This window comes from Excalfactoria chinensis, chromosome 1 (genome assembly GCF_039878825.1).
Source record: "Excalfactoria chinensis isolate bCotChi1 chromosome 1, bCotChi1.hap2, whole genome shotgun sequence".
Taxonomy (NCBI): domain Eukaryota; kingdom Metazoa; phylum Chordata; class Aves; order Galliformes; family Phasianidae; genus Excalfactoria; species Excalfactoria chinensis.
Window position 1 is genome coordinate 53,722,737 of NC_092825.1, and position 17,996 is coordinate 53,740,732.

Genomic DNA, 17,996 nt, shown 5'->3' on the forward strand with positions numbered 1-17,996 from the left:
TTCCAGTTTACGGAAAGGCTGCACCCTGAGCGCTCTTTATATACCCAGGATGTAAAAAGAAACAGCTGTGAGTGTGAAGTTGAACCTTGCGTCTTCCCCATCCGGCCCTTTCTGACTGCCTGCCTTTTGACCTCTCGTATCATATCTGCCTCTCATCTCCACAGTTGTGCAACTTTTATGCTCTCTTTGACTGATGAGATTTATCGGCTTAGATCCTGCAGGTTCATTTCTACATATGGGAATTCTCAGCTAAAATGCACTTCTGAACCAAAGCCAAGAGTTTCAGCAGACAGAGATGCCAGCTTTAGGAAAAACATTCTGCTTGGTACAGAATGTTTACATAGCTTTCTGGGGACAGCATTCTCCTTAAAGCAGACAACGTGCCGTAAGCTGGAGACATAAATTCACAGTAAACCGATACATTCTGACATTGTATTTTTCCTTTTTATCACTTATAATTGCAGTGGCGGCTGTGGGGATGTTGAACCTCTGATTTCTGCTGTCACTGTAATAGTGACACCAGAACCGTCTGCATTGCCAGGCTCTGACAAGGTCTCTGAACAGACATTCCACGTCCTTGCCTTTTCCGGCATGCTCAGCACAGGCACCCACGTGTGGTTTCTCTGCATTTGTGAAATTACTTATCACGCATGTGAAAAAAAGCACAGTCTTTTCTCCCCCCAAGTTTCAAGTCTCGTTGTTGTTTTTCCTTCTGAGGAAGCAGACAAAAAAAAAAAAGGTGATGCTTCACCTTTTCTAAGTGTGTATCCACAGACACAAAGCAGCTCTGTCACGGTTTCAGACCATTCCAAGGTTCAGTGTGTGAGTACTGGATGCTACAGTGCAAGCTTACAGCATGGAAACAGACTGACAGCACCTCATGATGCAGTAAAATGACCCAAATCTCACTGCAAACCGCACTGCCACTTGAAGGCAGCACCTTCTTCCCTAGCTGTGATGGTTTCCCCAGTATTTCCTGTTGTACATTAACTTGTCAGAGGGGGAGGATGAGCCTTGCGATGGTGGTGTTGATCTCTGGGTTCCGTTTCACACAATAACAGGAAATGGTCTCAACAAGAATAGCAATTCTAAGTTGCTTTGGAGGGAAAAAAAGAGGGGGGGAAAGAAGGGAAGAAAGGAAAATATGTTTTTTAATGGAAAAAAAGAAAAAAGAAGAGGAAGAAAAAGAAGGAAGAAAAAAAAACCAAAGCCTTTATTTATTTCCAGTCCTTGACTGTGCATTTTACATGTTCCGGTAAACTACATTGTTTCATAAATGCTACATTGGCATTACTCTGAGTACACGAATGCTTGGTAGATTACAGATGCTTCACATTCTTCTCTTCCTCTCTCCAGGGCTATCAGATTAGGCTCAGGATGCTGCTTCTAATCCTTTAGGAATAGATTAACTCTTAAGTGATTGGAAATAGCTAATTGCTCTTTTTAACTTTGCAACATTAATAATGTAAACGGAAGTAATCCAACAACAGAAACCTTTCTGATGGCAGGCGTTCAAATGGGCATTTCTGTATTGATTCAGCAAGTCTTTTGACTGTAGATTTGAAGTTAAAGCTCAGACCTGAAGTCTTTCATGTCTTCCTCCAGCACCAAAAGGTACACAATTCATAAGGAATCTGCCCATGACTCATTACTGCTTTCATCTAACAAAAGGAGAATCGTATTTCACCGCTGTTGGGACAAAAGCTGAGGGCCTGGAAGAAGAATCGGAACCTATTCTGAACTCTTCTTTGGAGTATTTAGCTATTTTTTTAATATAATTATATTTACTGTATCAGTACATTTTGAAATATCATTTCAAAGCAATGAAATTCAAAATTGAAGCATTATTTCAAAGCAAAATACAGATATTTTGCTTATACAATAATAATAATAATAATAACATTCCAAGTTTTCTTAGCTCATTATTTGAATTTCAAATGATTTTCAGATATCTTCCCACTAACCCAAATCTTTGCTTCCTGGTGAGTGGAGTTTTATCCTCCCCACCTCCTCCTTTCCTCTGCATATACTTCATCTCCAGTTTGCACTCCTTGCCCATTTCCCTCTATAATCTGTCTCCGTGGCATCATTTCACATGGCTGATACAGATTTCGTAGAATCATAGAACCACAGAATGGTTTGTGTTGGAAGGGACCCTTAAAGGCCATCAAGTCCAACTCCTCTACAGTGGATAGGGACACTCACAGTGAGATCAGATTGCTCAGAGCCCCATCCAGCCTGACCTTGACTTTGATTTGAATCCTATGCTTGACTTCCATGTAGCCAGATTCTAGTTCTGCTGTACCTATTTGCCAAGTGAGGAAATTAAAAAATAACATATAATTTGCTGAGGACTGGACTAGACTGCAAAATCCGGATCTTTGTTTCAAAGACACTCTGCAGGCAAAGCAAGCTTATTTCAGAGAAGAAGCCTGTTCTGCTAAAAAAGAAAAGGGCAGAAGCAGCTGTGACTTGCTCATCAGACCCCAACTGGCAAGCTTAGGGCTGCTTGCAGCATGGTTTTGGCTCAGGCACATCCTTATTTGCAGTGATTAAAAGAATGAGAGCATGGCTTGTGTTTGGAAGGATCAAAGGCATCAGGCGTGTAGCAAGTAGATTATATCTTCTCCTGTAAGTTCTGATGGTTTCTTCAGTACGTCTTGATTTCTTGTTGGACTACTTCCAACAGTAGCTGCAGTTTGTGCGTGAGATAATCTGAAGGGGGAAAAAACAAAGGAAGTTTAATCTGGACAATATCCTATGCTATGGATGAAAATCAGAACATTGGCGCAGGGTGGATGAAGCATTTTATGTTAGCGGATGACTGAATCTGTTTTCTTTCTTGCTGCATGCTTTTTTCTGCTCACTAGCAACCAGTGTATCTCAGCCCAACACCAAGATTCATAATTGAAATTAGAAGTTAAAATCAAATCCAGGCTCACGTTTTAGAATAAGTCACTGTTTTTGTGCCACCAGAGCTACACCTAAGGTAAGTCTGTGCCATGCACTGCACGAGGAGGAAAGGTACTTCATTTCCACATCTACACCCAAACCCATTCTATTAAACCCCTCCACCAGGTAGCCTGCGTCATCTTTTCCTATCACTCCCCTCCCCAGCCTTTCAGCATATGTTTGTGCATGGGGTTACAGTGCCTGCCCCTCACTCTCTCCGCACCAGCTTTTGACCTTTTTAGTTCAGCTTCATTCACATTTGACAGAAATACTGATCCCACAGATATGATGAAGAAATGGCAGTGCCACTCTGCTTGGTTCCACTTGATTGTAGACCTCAACCCTATCTTTTCTAGAAAGATTAGGCTGGATTATTATTATGTTCACAAGCAACCACTCTACCCCTGAGAGTGCTTAGGTCCAGAATACTGAAACCCAAGAGCATACTTACAGAGCAGTCTGTGGCAGCGATTTGACATTTTCCTATGGATTACGAGGTAGTAGACTGGAAAGCCGCTTAAAACCATGGTGCATCCAATGCTAATGTTTACTGGGTCTGAGTACATAGACATTGCCACTGTGAAGAGGCAGATGATGGTAAAAGAGACTGGAACAAACAGGGGGACCTGAGGAAAAGAGCACAGGCAAAGCTGGTTATACCAGCCATCACAAGCTATAGTCACGTGACCATTTTAAAGATCTCATGCCACCCTTGGAGCCCAGAGTGCCCTGCAAGGTGCATCTCTCCCTCCATGTGCACAAAAAGAAGCCTCACCTCACTCACAGCCACACACCATGCTGGGGAGAAGTCAACCGCAGCAGCTCACTCTATGTATGGAATGTCTGCATGTGCATATACACACCCCTAAGCTTGTCACCTGTGGCAACTGCTGATGGAAAATCTGATGCCAAGAGCAAAATCCCTTTGAAACAAGCTGATCTTTGGTCATAACACTCGTGACTCACTTTGAGCTGCCTCCAGCCTGCCTGAGGCCTATGGCAACCAAAGCAGGATAAAACAGACACCCAGCTCCACAGCACCTGTGCCAAAAATGAGGTTTTCAGTGACACTTTGCTGAAAGACCTAAACAGCACTCGGTGCTTCAGCCTCATTCTTTTGGGTGAGTCGATTCATCTGAGTTATTTGGAGGGTAAAACTGAAGTAAAAAGTTCTGACACATTTCCTACTTCTTTAGATCTGACCTCAGCCAAATTACTCCTCACCACATCTGTGATAGAGTGAAGGAGCTGCTGACCTCACCTAGGGTGACAATCTCTTTTCTTGTAACACAGATCATATTTTGGATGCTGACCATACTGAGCTGGGGGAGATCAGTTGCTCTAGTGATGGCAGCTGGCCAGCCACCAAACTTGCATGCTCTCACTGCCTTTTCAGCCGGAGCATCCTTTGCCAGCGTCTCCTACATGCACGTATTCACACAGCACATCTGTCTGAGAGATGCATGAGAGAACTGCTCTCTCCCCCTGTTGCTGTTTTCTTACCATTTTCAACTATTTTCGAGCTGCATAGAAAAGTACAACCACAGTTTCTTATATTGATCTTATTGTTTGTCCTCGTTAAGCAAACTGCTGTTGGAGGAAGAAATATTTCTGACCACTGGAGAGCAGCACATGCACACACCACGTTCACACTGTTCTTTGCTCTTGCAGATAACCGTACTTGGGGTTTGAGGTGGGTCTAAAAAATGGGGAGAGAGAGGAAGAGACCACCAAGCCAACCAAAACTCCATCGTCTTCCTCACCCCTGTTCTTTGGAATTATTAAACACCTACATCTCTATCTCAAACAGGTTCTCAGAAAGTGATGACACCACCAGTGCTACTCAGTAACACATTTCTCCCACGAATACTAGTTTTAAATTAAAAATAATAATGATAAATCAAACTTATTAAAAATGTGAGTCTGGATGAGTGCATGAGCCGGCCAATCAGCAAGTTGGGAAGTCTCAAGGTCTCTGCTAAATATGCTGTCTTTAGTAAACACCAAGAAGAAAAACTACCCCAAATTCTGCATCAGGCCTCACTCAGCTCAGGGAGGAGACCCTGGGAGTGGTGGAAAGTGCTTCTTTCCCCTGAGTTTCTGGCTGATCAGCTGCCCAGTGCCTGTGGCCTCAGAGGTCTCCTCTCCTCTGCAGGAACTGGCCAGAGGCAGCACGCAGGCGTGACTGGAGAGGGGAACACGTTGTGCATGGCCCCGGACAAATGCCGCCTGCAGATGATCTGGCAGTGGAATAGTTGCCTCAAGCAGGGGCTCTAAAAGCCATGCCAGCTTCTGGGACTGAGGGCTCCCCATAAGCAGGACCTCAGCGGCCAGCAAAGAGGACCAGGAATGGAGAAAGAGGACAGGGTGTCCTCCAGCTTCCCATAGAGGAGTGGGGAACTGAACTCCCTTGGCTCCTCGCTTCCCTCTGTCCAGTTCTAGTGCTTTTCATTGCTTATGGCCACAAGTCCCACGTATTCCAAATGTGCTGAAGCTGTGCACATGGAAGTACCATGCATGAAGAAGTTCCTCATACCCCTTGGGTTGCCTGTACTTGCAGTTCTGTCAGCATTCCATAGAGGCTGTGTGTGGTAGGGAGCTCAGTGATCTGTGCTCAAGCTCTTCATGGCAGGAGATGATTTCAGGTCAGGTTTGAGATTATTTCCCATAAGTCAGGTTTGCTCCCGTGTTCCATCTGGCAATGCCCTTTTCCCAGTGACACCCTTCCACTCCTCACTAGGGCTGAGACATACCTGATACTGACATCACATCTAGGCAAAAGACCCTTCCTGCAGCCTCAGAAAGGAGAGCATGAGAACTTCCTTCTGCAGTTCCCAGCCTGATACCTTGTCCCCTGGAGCAAACTGACACTTTTCAACTGCAACTGGTGGCCCCATGTAGAACTGGTTCTAGTAGAGTTGAGTACATCTGGTTGTCTGGGCCTATCAATCAATGTTGGGATTTCCCCACATGCCTTACAGAGAAATATGGATTTAGAGCCCTCAGAGCCTAAAGGCAATCACAGCCACATGATGCTCTACTTCTTTGAAAAGGATACATAAAGAGAGAGAAAAACGACAGGCATGTGTTCCAGGCTGTTAGATACAAGCCATGAATTACCTTGAATGGGCTTTGCAGCTCTGGGTGACGGTAGCGATGGACAATGAGCCCAAGGGTGGCTAATCCTATGAAGAGCCATCGGGAAAAGCTGAAGAAGTTCAGTAGATGGTAGATATCTCCAATACACACCATGGCAGTAACCAAAGGGAACTGAGCATTGTAAAGATGAAATACAGCCAATTAAACCTTTCTGTGGTCCTCAGACATGGAAGGGTAATATGGATCATCTTCCCTAGCCCCGCTGCAATCACAGGTAGCCATTTCACAGACCCAACAATTCAGGGGGCACCAAACATGTCACAGAGCACTCTCATAGACTGAAGAATGCCAGTCAAAGTGCTAAATGCAAAATAACGATGCTGCAGAAAGGATGGCGACCAACAGCATTGCTGATGCTCTATGTCCTGGGCAGGGCAATTCAAACATTCAGGACCCAAAAGCTTGCGGTACAAAGGCTTCACACAGAAGTATTTTCTGACTTTGAGACAGTGGGTTTGAGTCCTCCTACTGACACGAGAGGACTTGTTTTTTTGCAAGCTGGCAGTGTCTCAACACCCTTTAAAATTTCTCAGCTGCTTCAGGCTCTGCAGATAGCCATGCAATACAAGAAAGCCAAGACTGCAAGAAGAGTTTCAAATAGGCAGATCTCCTTACCATAAGCATGACAGCAGGAAGGGGCGTATGTCTTCGAATGTGGATCATGGAGAAGAGAGGAGGCCACTGCCCTTCTCTGGAGGCCACAAACAGTGTCCTAGGAAAAGACAGGGAACTCTATGTATCAGCATCCCACATCTGCACTAGAAATGATCAGTAGCTGGACTGATCCCATCATCACAGGTCTGCTATTTAAGGCCACAGTTCTGCATTTATCATCACTTTTCAGTGGATCTAGGGAAAATATCTCCAAAGATCTGCATAGTTCTTCAAGGACCAGTTATCTCAGCACGGTGCAGAGCCCACCACTGGTAGGGTCCCCATGGGTCACTAGTTAGTAGTGACCTTTAGTTGAGCACAGCATGATAATGAGTGTGCTGAGGCTGGAAGCAGAAACAAGCGAGTAGGAAGTGGAGAGCTCACAAACCTTAAGTCTTTAGAAGAGAGATTGGCAAGCTCATGAAGAGGGGTTATCAGTCCTGATGTCCATCTCAACAGGAGACTGGACTTAAGATCAAGTAAAACCTGCTTGGCTGTGCTACAGCAGCAGCTACATACCAGGGATAATATATATGTCTCTGTCTATAAATATAAACTACATAGAGATACACATAAACTAGAGAGAGAGATAAATAAAGCGCAAGCTCCTCAAAGAGCAGAGGAAGTCTCTTGCCAGTTGTTAGAAAGTAGTTTTGTGTATTACAGCAGAGATGACAGCTACACACAGGGCCAGCTATGAAACAACAGCAAAGAGCTCCTCACCTCCATTCCTCCTCTGAATTGTGAAAGGGTAATTAAGGAGAAAGCATTGCATCCAATTTTATAAACTTAATATCCACAAACACACCATGCCAGAGCATCAGCTGGGCTGGAGCAGAGCCCAAAGCAGCTGGGGCATGAGTGTGTAACTGGTTTTATTGCTGTCTCTGTGGTTTTGCTGGGGTGTGGCTGGCCAGCAGCCAGGGAGGCCCCATCACAGTTTATATGGCCCTTCTGCAGTGATTATGTTAATGATGTCAGGAAGGGGGAGAGAAGGGTGGAAGAGATGTAGAACCTCTATGTTCTCCAGGGACTTCCCATCCTCAAAGAAAATCACTAGCTAGGAAAGTTAAGTGGGGGGATTCTCCCCACCATGTTTAGTACAGAACTTGGGGGTAGCAGATCAAATAACTCATTAGCTCTCGTGCTTTGAAACATCCCTTTCATATCAAATGATCTTTCCTTTTGCAGTCTAAGCTGTGAAATGGAGCTGGCTCCAGAGAGTTTGCTCAGCTCCTCAGGACCAGGAGGACACGCTATTCCATGAGCTTTGCCCTCCTCTCCAATTTCAAGGCTCCCCCAAGGACACAGTATAGTCGCCAGTGGAGTTGGCAAGATAACTTTTCCATGGAACAAAGTTCTTATTATTGTTCCAACAAGGCTTGTTGAGCCTCAGCTATTGCTTTGGGAATGACCTGGCCCTGATAATGTTTCACCAAACTCAAAGCAAAGTTCTCCAGGGAGCGCTTGTTTTAGCCAGAGGTCCTCACAACACAGGGACTTGTACCCCACAGCAAAGGCACTGGGTGAAGCTGGCAGACAATGACTCTGCTTCAATGAGCAGCTACCGTGTCAACAAAGATCCTAAGTTCACCAGAAACACTGGTATTTCATTTCAAGATGGAATATAAAGTGTGGGGGCAGGTAAAAATCTTAGTTTTCTGGCCAGACAGAGAGAGTTTAGACATAGCCAGGAAAGGGAGGAAGACACCTTTAGACAGCCAGCGGTGTCCTGCAGCTTATGTATTGGGAGTCAAAGGCCTTGATTTTCTCACAAAATGCCATCAAATGGTTGTCATGTAGACAGGTTATCGGTGCTTCCCTCCAATACATTAAACCAAAGTGCAGCACATTTTGAGGGATTTGACCTTGAAAATGTGAGGATTCCTCCATTCATGGTGCCAAAGCAGGACAGCGCAACGAGGACAGGGACCACTGAGATAAGGTTTGTGCAGGCTTGCTGAACAAAACTCTGAAAGAAGAGCAATTGTGACTGCAGGAACATGCAGCGATCTCCAGATAAGATCAGATACAAGAAGAAAAAGCTTTCTCCAACGAAGGAGTAAAATACAACTCAAAATCTTGCCTTTTCTACTGCTATCTCTTCACAGAATGGCTTAGTTTGGAAGGGACCTCAAAACCCAACCAGCCCCAACCCCCTGCCACAGGCAGGGCTTCCACCCACCAGCTCAGGATGCCCATCCAACCTGGCCTTGAGTGCCTCCAGGGATGGGGCACCCACAGCTTCTCTGGGCAGCTGTGCCTGTGCCTCACTGCCCTCTGAGTAAAGAAATTCCACCTAACATCTAACCTAAATTTCTCCTCTTTTAGTTTAAAGCTATTCTTCCTTATCCTATCCCTATTAGACTATGAAAGAAGTCAGCTCCCCTTCCTGCTTGTCAGTTCCTTTCAAGTACTGGAAGGTCTTAGTGAGGTCTTCTGGAGCTTTCTCTTACCCAGGCTGAACAATCCCAGCTCGTTCAACCTTTCCTAAGAGAGCTGCTCCACCCCTCCAACCCTTCATCTACAGGTTCTTTTTCACTATCTTTTAGGAAAGACTAGAAATTCATGTTGTCCAATAATACGGGGAAACAACAAAGAAAAACAAAAGCCTCTTATGAGGAAAATTATCTTCTAGACCCTTGTCAAGACCACCCCTTCCAACCGACCACGCTAAAAACAGCTATCAGTAGGGTGGCAACTCACCACAGCGACAGCTGGAGAAGCCAGAACGTCTTGTGTTCCCAGGGCGGTGTAATAGGAGATGTTGGTGAGCATATAGCCTACAATGACGGTGATCACAGACACAATGACAGCCAGGGGGATGTTTCTGTAAGAAAGAGAAAAAGAGACAAGCAGTGAACAAGCTGTTATCTCCTCATTTTTCATCGCGTGACCGCAGACTACAGCTGCTGTTGGTTAAGTGAACCCACAGACTTATTTCCTTCCTGTTTGCTAGTGCTTAGGGATGCAGTGGTAGCCCAGGGCTGAGGCACAAAAACCATCTACTTCTCCAGCCTTACCGTTCAGGTCTGACCAACTCCTCACGCACAAAGCTGGTCTGGAACCTGTGCAGACACAAGGAGAGGCATTGAAGCAGCTCTCGGACAGCGACTAGCTGTCAGTGAGTTGCCCTCCCATCCTACTTACCAGCCTGAATAGGCGAACATGCCTGCATAAAAAGCCAAGGGCAGCTTATCTGGAACCAGCAACTGCCTGTCAAAAGCATCCTGGAAGTTTCTGGTATGGCCTACAGAGGAGAAAAAACAACAGGTGCATCAGAGATGGACATGGTTCCCGCAGGCTGTGTACCACCTGCCCAAACCTGGGAGAAGCGTTTGTGACTTTGTGAGGGTCAGCTATTCAGCTTTGTTGCACTGTTTTAATTTGCAGTGCTGTGTTGGCATAGACAGGGACAGAAGAAATCTATCACCTCCTGCCCAGCTACAAGAGAAATGTCAGGAAAGGCGCTGTCCGTAAATGGGAGATCATGGAGAGGAGAAGACAGTTCTCCCTGAGTTCTCCCATCCTTTCCTACAGCCCAGCTCTGATTCCCTGAGCTGACCCCTCTCCCCATCCACCGACAGCCGGATGCTGGCTCTGTTTGATGTTGTGCAGCCAGCAAGGCAGCTAATGCAGCTCCCCCGGCCCCATGCTGCGCGGAGCATGGGAATCGGGTGCAGGGGCTACTGGCGTGGGAACGGCCCCGCAGGAGGGGAAGTGGGGACACAGGAGGAAAACAATTGCAGTAATAAAAACTAGAGGTGATTGGATCAAAGTGCATTTTACCAGCTCCTCCGGTTATCCTAAAAGTGCTCAGCTTGAAATAAATCTGTGATGAGTGGATGAGAAATGGTCGGTTTTACAGAGCCATTCTTCCTCAGAAAAGAAAAAACAAATGTACAGATCAAAGTCAGGGTTTTGGTTATGGGGCAGATTTTATCAGACCTCGGAAAAACAAGGAGAGGCACGGAGCAGCCTCTTATCTGAAGGAAGAGCAACAGGGGCACAGCCAGAAGGAGTTGTATTTCCAACGTTTCCCAAGCGGCCCTAAGTTTGGGTTCCACGTCTATGTTCAGTTTTCCATTGCAAAATGTCTTTAAAAGAAAGAGACATAGAGTTTGGTGTGGTTGTTCCTCCCAGTGAAGCACCTCAGTTGGGCGTGGGGTGTGAAGCATTGATCCAGCAGGGCTCTGAATCAAATCCCAGCCAAGGGGAAGGCGATGGCAGGGGGAAGAACAAGAGTGTAAGCAAAGGGAGCAGGGAGAGGCTGGGGAGCGAGGCAGACTGATTTAAAAACAAGCACAAAAATGATGTTTAAAAAAAATATATGGATTGGAAGAAAGCTAAAATAGAAAATGGAATGGGCCTATTGGGGTAGTCTTTTTACACACTAAAGCGACTGCTTATAAGTGATGGCACATAAAAAGGATTTACTGTCTGCAATATATTAATGAGTGATTTAGAGTCCCCCGTGAGTCACATTAAACACAACCTGTCATCCCTGGGTCTCTCGGTGGATTCTCTCTCCAGATGTCACCAGCACTTATCCTCCTTGCTGGAAGACTGTGCCAAGGCTCCAGATTGCCATTTGAAGGCATCCCTAACAATAACGGCTCTGGATTTCTAGCTGCAGGGCAGACCTTCAGTTCAGAAGTGCTGCCTGCCAGAGGGGGTTTTTGTGCATTCAAAGGAGCCAGCTCCAGACATCAGAAAGAAACATGAATGTTGATCCTCCTGCCTTTGTTGTTTCCTCTGCAGAGGAAGGAAATAGTGTGAAGACAGAGCCCGCTTCATCCCCTGAGTGTGAATGCCATGGGCTTTTCTATAAACTGAGGCTTGGATTAAAGCCAGTACTCTTGTATCAATCCCAGAAGATATCACTGGGAGGTTTTATCTCATGTTTTCTTTTCCTCTGGAAATGAGCACGCAATCGTGCATGAGTCCATTGTAAGTTTACTACATTAATGCCTATTTCCATTAAGGGGTAAAAAGCATCAGCTGAAGCCACAGGAAGGGTAGAGATGCAGTTACCAGGGCTCAGCTGGGGGCTGGTAACTCCTTACAGGGCTGTGACAGGCTCAGAACACCAGAGGATGCTGTCACATGTCCTGATGCCCATGGCACCTGCACTGCTTTGGAATGGATTCAAGGCATGCTGACAGTGGGTACCCCAAAGGAAGGGGTCAGCAGAGGTCTGTGTCTCTGTCAGCCCAAGTGGTCTCATACAGCCCCATTCATTCCCAAAAACCTGTGGAGATGGCTGAACTGGAAACACCAGCCCAACAGGAGTGACACAGCTTGAAGCCAACTACCCCGCACTCAGCCCTGAGCTGGGTACATACAGCTACCACCTACCCTGGGTCAGCAGCATCATCCCCGGCACGATAATGAGCATGAGGGCCAGCAGCTTGACAATGGAGAGGGCCGTCTGCAGCCGTGCGCTCCAGGTGACGCTCCAGGAATTGAGGGTGAGGACTGCATCTGGAAAGGAGACCATGCTGCAGCCCGTGCTTGGCACACACAGGAAGAAATGTCCCTGCTTTGATGGTGGGGGGGGACAAGAGTGCATCCTCCCAGAAAGGGTGTTCAGAGCAAAAGCAGCAGACAGGATGCCTTCAGGTCTTGGGCCCCAATCCCAGAATATAACACCTTGTAGGAAGTTTGAGGCAGAGAGGCCCCGAGATGTGGCACAGAGGGTTGTACTTACAGTAGCCCAGGAGAGAGACGAGCTTCACAGCAGGGACGGGGGCTGCACAGGGGGCAAAAAATGGCTCCAGCAGGTAGCGGCCAAATGCCAGAGAGACCACAGCACTGTTGGCAGGCCTGGGGAGGGAAACCAGGCAGGGTCACCCTTGGCTCCGTGGATGGCTTCAACATGGTGGGACAGAGGGAGCAAAGCTTCCTCGCAGCTCTTAGACCCACCCTACCACTCAAATCCCATCATCTTTTCCACAGGTTTTCTCAGTAAATAGGTTAAGAGGCACATGAGGCAAGAAGATTAATTCTTAACTCAAAAACCAAAGTTGAGATTAATCACACACGGCAGCGCTGCGTGGTTCATGTGTCCTGCTTCATCTCAGCGCACATGGAGGACAGGCCGTTGGGAGGGGAGGATTTGCTTTTTCAGGTGGAAAAAAGAAAGAAAGAAAGAAAGAAAGAAAAAAAGCAATTTACAAATTTCTAGCTTATTATTTAACTTGGGACTAAACCAGAAAGTCTCTTTTTCCACAGAAAAACGGGAGTAGCTTCACGATGGAAGCAAAAAATCAGAAACTAACTTGTCATTTGCTCTCAGTGGCCAAAAAATACCACAGCTCTTGAAGGACACCAGCTGCCATGGGAGAAGAAAGAGATTCCTCAAGCACAGATCACAATGAACACACCAACTATTTGCTCCCTCTGTCTTCCTTTTATCACCGACAGTCTTTAAAGCTGGTTGGTTGGGTGTTGATTTTTTTTCCCCATTTCCTTTACAAACTACTTAGACTGTTACCTGGCACCGTAACTGAACACCAAAGCCAAAATAAACCAAACAAACACAGCAGCAAACTGCAGAGCACCCAGCAAAAATCAAACAAACAAAATCTCTTACCTGATAGCAAAAAACTCTGCCCACAGAAACAAGAAACTTGGCAGAGGCCCCAGTGTCTCCAAAATGTAGATGTAATGTCCTCCAGACTTGGTGATCCTTGTTCCAAGCTCTGCGTAACACAAGGCACCTGGCAAAGTTAAAGTATAAATGAGCTGAGTAAATCATCCTTTGGATTTCCTCTTTTCTCGACGCCTTTCAGGGCCTGAAGGAGTCTGCTTAAAATAAGCAGTGAAGCAGAGGAAGACAAACAGTTTTTAGCAGAAAGCATTCCATTCTGAATTGGTGTGTGTTGTGATGTTTAGAAGCCAGTTCACTCTTGTGTGAGAAGGAAGGAAATTTTCTGCTGTTTTGGTTAATGATACAACTTGTCCAGGGAATTCATGTGGAAGGGTGTGAGAAAGAACCACTGCGCTAAACTATGAGAGACTCCTTTGGACAGATGTCCCAGAGGTTTGAGTTGTCCCCTCTCTCCTATTCTGTCAGGGTATGACCCACAGGTTGAGATACCCCATCTGCTTGTCCCAGCATGGGTGGCCCTGCAGGAGCCCCAAAGTGGTACAGCTGTGTCCCCCTCACTCATGGTCACACCAATGGCAAAGACCCCAGACTTTCCTGCCTCTCTGTGAATCTGTGCCAAATCCCTGCCCAAAGTCTTGAGTGTAGACAGACCCCTCACATTTAACCCAGTGGGTCTCCTTCTATGCTTCAAGCTTGTGTTTAAGAGTTTTGCTGAAGTTGGGCTAGAAGAACAAAAATTTAGCTACAAAATGCAATGACTTGACAAAGAGGCAGCCAGGCCACAAGAGGAGACCAAAGGATGCCTCCCCGTGCAGGGTTTGGGCTACATGAACAGCACACATGTCAGCCATGCACAAGCTGTATCACACATGCAGAAACACAGCCTATGCTCAGCAGCACATAGAACTCGAAATACTGGTAGGCATAGCAAAGAGCAAAAACCACAGTCACTCCCAGGTAAATAATTGAACGTCTTGGTTTCTAAATGCCACAACTAGAAACACCTGATTCCAGGGTATTCTGTCCACATGGAGCATTTCTCCATTTTGCTCTGTTCCACTCCCAGTTTCTTACGCTCCCAATTTTGCCGGCTCCCTTCATCTGCTGGGTGCATAAGCAAAGGCCGACCCAACTTCCCACTCACCAAACATGGAGAGGAGCCCACATGCAAACCACACCACCAGGGAGAACCCCACGGTGCCTGAGTTTTTCAGCACTCCTTTGGGGGAGATGAAGATGCCGCTGCCAATCATGCTGCCGATGAGAAGTGAGAAAGCCCTCAGCAAAGTTATCTTTTTCCTCAGAAAGACAGCCTCCTCTTTTTTCTTGTCTTTCCCCATGGCTGCTCTTCTAACCCCAGGGGAAGGGCATGCATTGAGGAGATACGGAGAGCCTCAGCCGTCTTCAAGGTTCACCTGTAAGACAAGGAAAGAGTGAGGGATCTGGGGGTTTTCCATTCAAGACAAGATTATTTGCAGCAATCTGTCAAGATCTTTGGAGTCCTTCTCTACCACAGGATCCACCCAGCAAACAAACTGCAGGTTAATTTAATGGGGCCTAATTTGGGTGATTATCGATATTGGCACAGTGGCAGACAGGATATTTCAAGTTGCAAAATCAGCAATCAAGACCTTGGAAATCACAAATGTATTTTATTTATTTATTTATTTATTTTTCATTGCTATTTCTTTTTTCAGAGGAGCCAAAAGCCCTGTTAAGTGAGGACACAACTGATACGTTTCAATTTCCTAATCATCCTTGGTGAATGCAAAAGCCCTGACTGCAGCTTTACCACAAAGCCTTCGTTTCAGCAGCGTTTCTTAATATAATGTCATGTCAAGCCTTTTTATTATCTGGTCACTGAAGAGCCAAGGATCACTATTGCTATCAATTGTAGGACAGAGGATAAACAGTCACTGATACCAGAGATGCTTTTGGTACTATTAATATGAAAACCTTTCTGGGTGACAACAAAACGAACAAGGAGCTTTTCCGAGAAACGAGAGAGCTGCAGACACTCCAGGGATCAAGAAGGCTGACTTTGATCCAGCTCTTGTGCTGCAGCAAACTCCCACTCCATCACTCCAGCCCTTGTCCCCGTCACGACACAGCGGCTCTTGGCTGCCAGGACAGCAGTGTTAAAAGCCTCATTTCCAGGCTGTCAGTGACAGGACATGGAGACCACAGGCTGGAGTCCACAGTCCTCCAGTTTGAGGCAGGAAAATGTTCTCTGCTTCCCTTCATTCTGGGCTGGTGCCTTCACCAGGAAACTCTCCATTCACTGAGGTAGGTAAGGCAATTTCGCATCAGGTAGCAAAGCCTAATTTGCTGTTAGCAAACATGTTTGTAGCTACCCTAACAGCAAGGTGGGCATTTTATGATACTAATCTACCCTGCTAGAGCAGAGAAGACAGACATGGAGTAATTTGGATCCTGTTCTCCTGCGTGTCACACATCCTCTCCACACTCACATGCTCTGCCCCCATGTATTTTCATTCGAACACTGTCAGTCACAGGTACAACAAACATTTATCCCAGCCCCATGGCTGCGTGCTGTTGCAAAGAGAGACTTTACAAGAGAACCACATCTCGTTGTCCTAACTTATTTAACAGGCAGCAGTCACCTACAGAAATCCAGAGTAAGTTATTTCCTGACAGACCCCATTCTTTGTCCCTGCAGTTCTAAGGGGACGCTTCCTGCTGCTGCTCACCCACGACACCGCTCCACACACCCCGTACAATCCCAGTGTAACTGAGGGCTTCTGCCCCACATCCATGCTCATCTCCCTGCTGGAAGAAGCGGGGGCTATCACTTCTCCCCTATCACACAGATGAACAACACATGCACAGAGCCCTCTCCTCCCAGCGGCGTTAGCTGCTTTCTCTGAGATCGAGCCAAGCCTGCACGAACATCTTCCCTATCAAGCCAGCCAAGTCTGATTATTAAGCCTCTAATGAGCCCCAGAGGACTGCACGGGCTGATGGGTCGCAGTAGCAGCACCATGGAACCGCTGCCCACAACATCACGGGGCTGCCCAACGCTGGGGCTGGCACCGACCCGCAGCTCCCTTAGCCCCAGGCTGCAGCAGCTCCTGGCAATTAATAGCATGCACCGAGCACCGCTGTCTGCTACTGGGATTTCTAAGCAGAAGAGAGAAGCACAGAGCATTCATCTGTGAGGGTGAATTGAAATCAGTGTGAAGAGAGATGTGTTGTGCACAGATACGGCTAAAGCACGGCTGTGAGAAAATAAAAAGTGCACTTATCTGGTTGGCTGGGGGTTAAACCAAGTGGGTGCCTTTGCAGATTCCCATTCCTTGGTGGGATCCCGGGGCGGCAAAAGGCAGCAGCTCCTCACGGGCTCTGAAATTCCACAGAGAAGGGGGAGGATAAAAAAAAAAAAAAGGAGAGATCAAGTCAAATTTACACACCAGGTTAATGATCCACTGTAAATAACAAACTCCACACTTCTGTCCGCACGCTGTTTTTCTTTATATACATTACTGTTGCCGTATGGGGGTATTTGGAGACAAAACAGCACAGTACATTTCAGAAAGGTGAATTCTATCAGGACTTCTTCCAGAAGCCGTTGAAGGAAAGAAAGAAAAAAGAGGGGGGGGGGGAGCAAGCAAGAGTAATAGAAAGCTGTTTAACAGCGGCTCAGAGACACCTAGCAGTGTGCCTGGGGAACCCGCTCTCCTGCTCTGCTTCTCGCTGAATTCCAGGCACATTAACATGCAGGGATGTTAATCCTGGTTGCGATGCTTAAGAATATTCACAATGTGCTTAGCCCAAAGTAAACGCACAAAGCTGCTTTTTGTTCACCCTTTCACTTCAGCTACAGGCTCACATCATTCTTGTGCAAAAATACCTTTGCTGGAAATCAGCAGCCGGTGGGACCGGAGGAGAACAGACCAATCTCACAGCTTCCCACCTGCTGCATGTTTACTCCATTGTTCTTCGTTTACATCAATTTTACTCTTTCCAAGCCATTAATCTTACCTTGCAGACACTGCAGCATGGATGGAGATGAAGGAGACCAATGTCTAAGGGGAAGCCACGTTTGCTGTCTCCAGAGGTGCCTAGAGGCCCCAGCCGAAAGAAGGACCCATGGCCATGAGCACACGAAGAGATGTTACTGCCGGAAAGCCATCCACACAAACAAGCAAGTTAGAAAAGTCAAAGAGAGAAAGCACCATCCCCAGCTGGGACCTGGAGCAAGCAGTGACCTCCCTCCTCTCCTATCATGCAGGAAGCGGGTGGCATCCCTGGGAAACAACAGTTCATACCTCCAAAGTCCCAGTTCAATGACTTACCAAAAAAAAAGCCCCTACCAGGGAATACTCCTAACTGTTTACAGCTGTATTTTCTTTGCGTGGGCCTCAATCAATACAATACAGCCAAGAACAGGTTAACCCCTTCCTTTTCGCAGAGGTGTCAAGCTGTTCGCTGTGGTCCCCCTGTTGGTTTTGTGTGTTTTTTTTCCGAGCCAATAAATGTCACTCCAGTTCAATGTCTGCCACAAGGCACAGAGTCTAACTAAATAAAATCAGCAGTGAATGGGAGGGTTTTTTTTTATTCATGCATGAAAGTAGCATAAATAAGCTTTAATGAGGCT

General features: G+C 46.5%; 1 protein-coding gene across 4 annotated transcripts; it reads right to left on the minus strand.

The window, feature by feature from the left end:
• Positions 1–1,194: 1,194 nt before the first annotated feature.
• Positions 1,195–17,606, minus strand: LOC140263506 (cystine/glutamate transporter-like). Of its 4 annotated transcripts, XM_072358430.1 has the most exons (14): positions 17,381–17,606; positions 16,645–16,741; positions 14,523–14,793; positions 13,361–13,487; positions 12,476–12,591; positions 12,124–12,249; positions 9,916–10,015; positions 9,789–9,833; positions 9,472–9,595; positions 8,634–8,737; positions 6,727–6,823; positions 6,073–6,222; positions 3,404–3,578; positions 1,195–2,715 (listed from the first exon to the last, which is right to left on the minus strand). In XM_072358430.1, the coding sequence occupies exons 3-14, from the start codon at positions 14,716–14,718 to the stop codon at positions 2,651–2,653; spliced, it is 1,425 nt and encodes a 474-aa protein (XP_072214531.1). In that variant the 5' UTR covers positions 14,719–14,793; positions 16,645–16,741; positions 17,381–17,606; the 3' UTR covers positions 1,195–2,650. The 4 variants fall into 4 exon arrangements, 3 of the variants coding, with proteins under 3 accessions (XP_072214531.1, XP_072214520.1, XP_072214540.1); XM_072358419.1 differs by having other exon boundaries at positions 14,523–16,741; XM_072358439.1 differs by lacking the exons at positions 16,645–16,741; positions 17,381–17,606 and adding an exon at positions 16,810–16,889.
• Between the last annotated feature and the right edge of the window lie 390 nt (positions 17,607–17,996).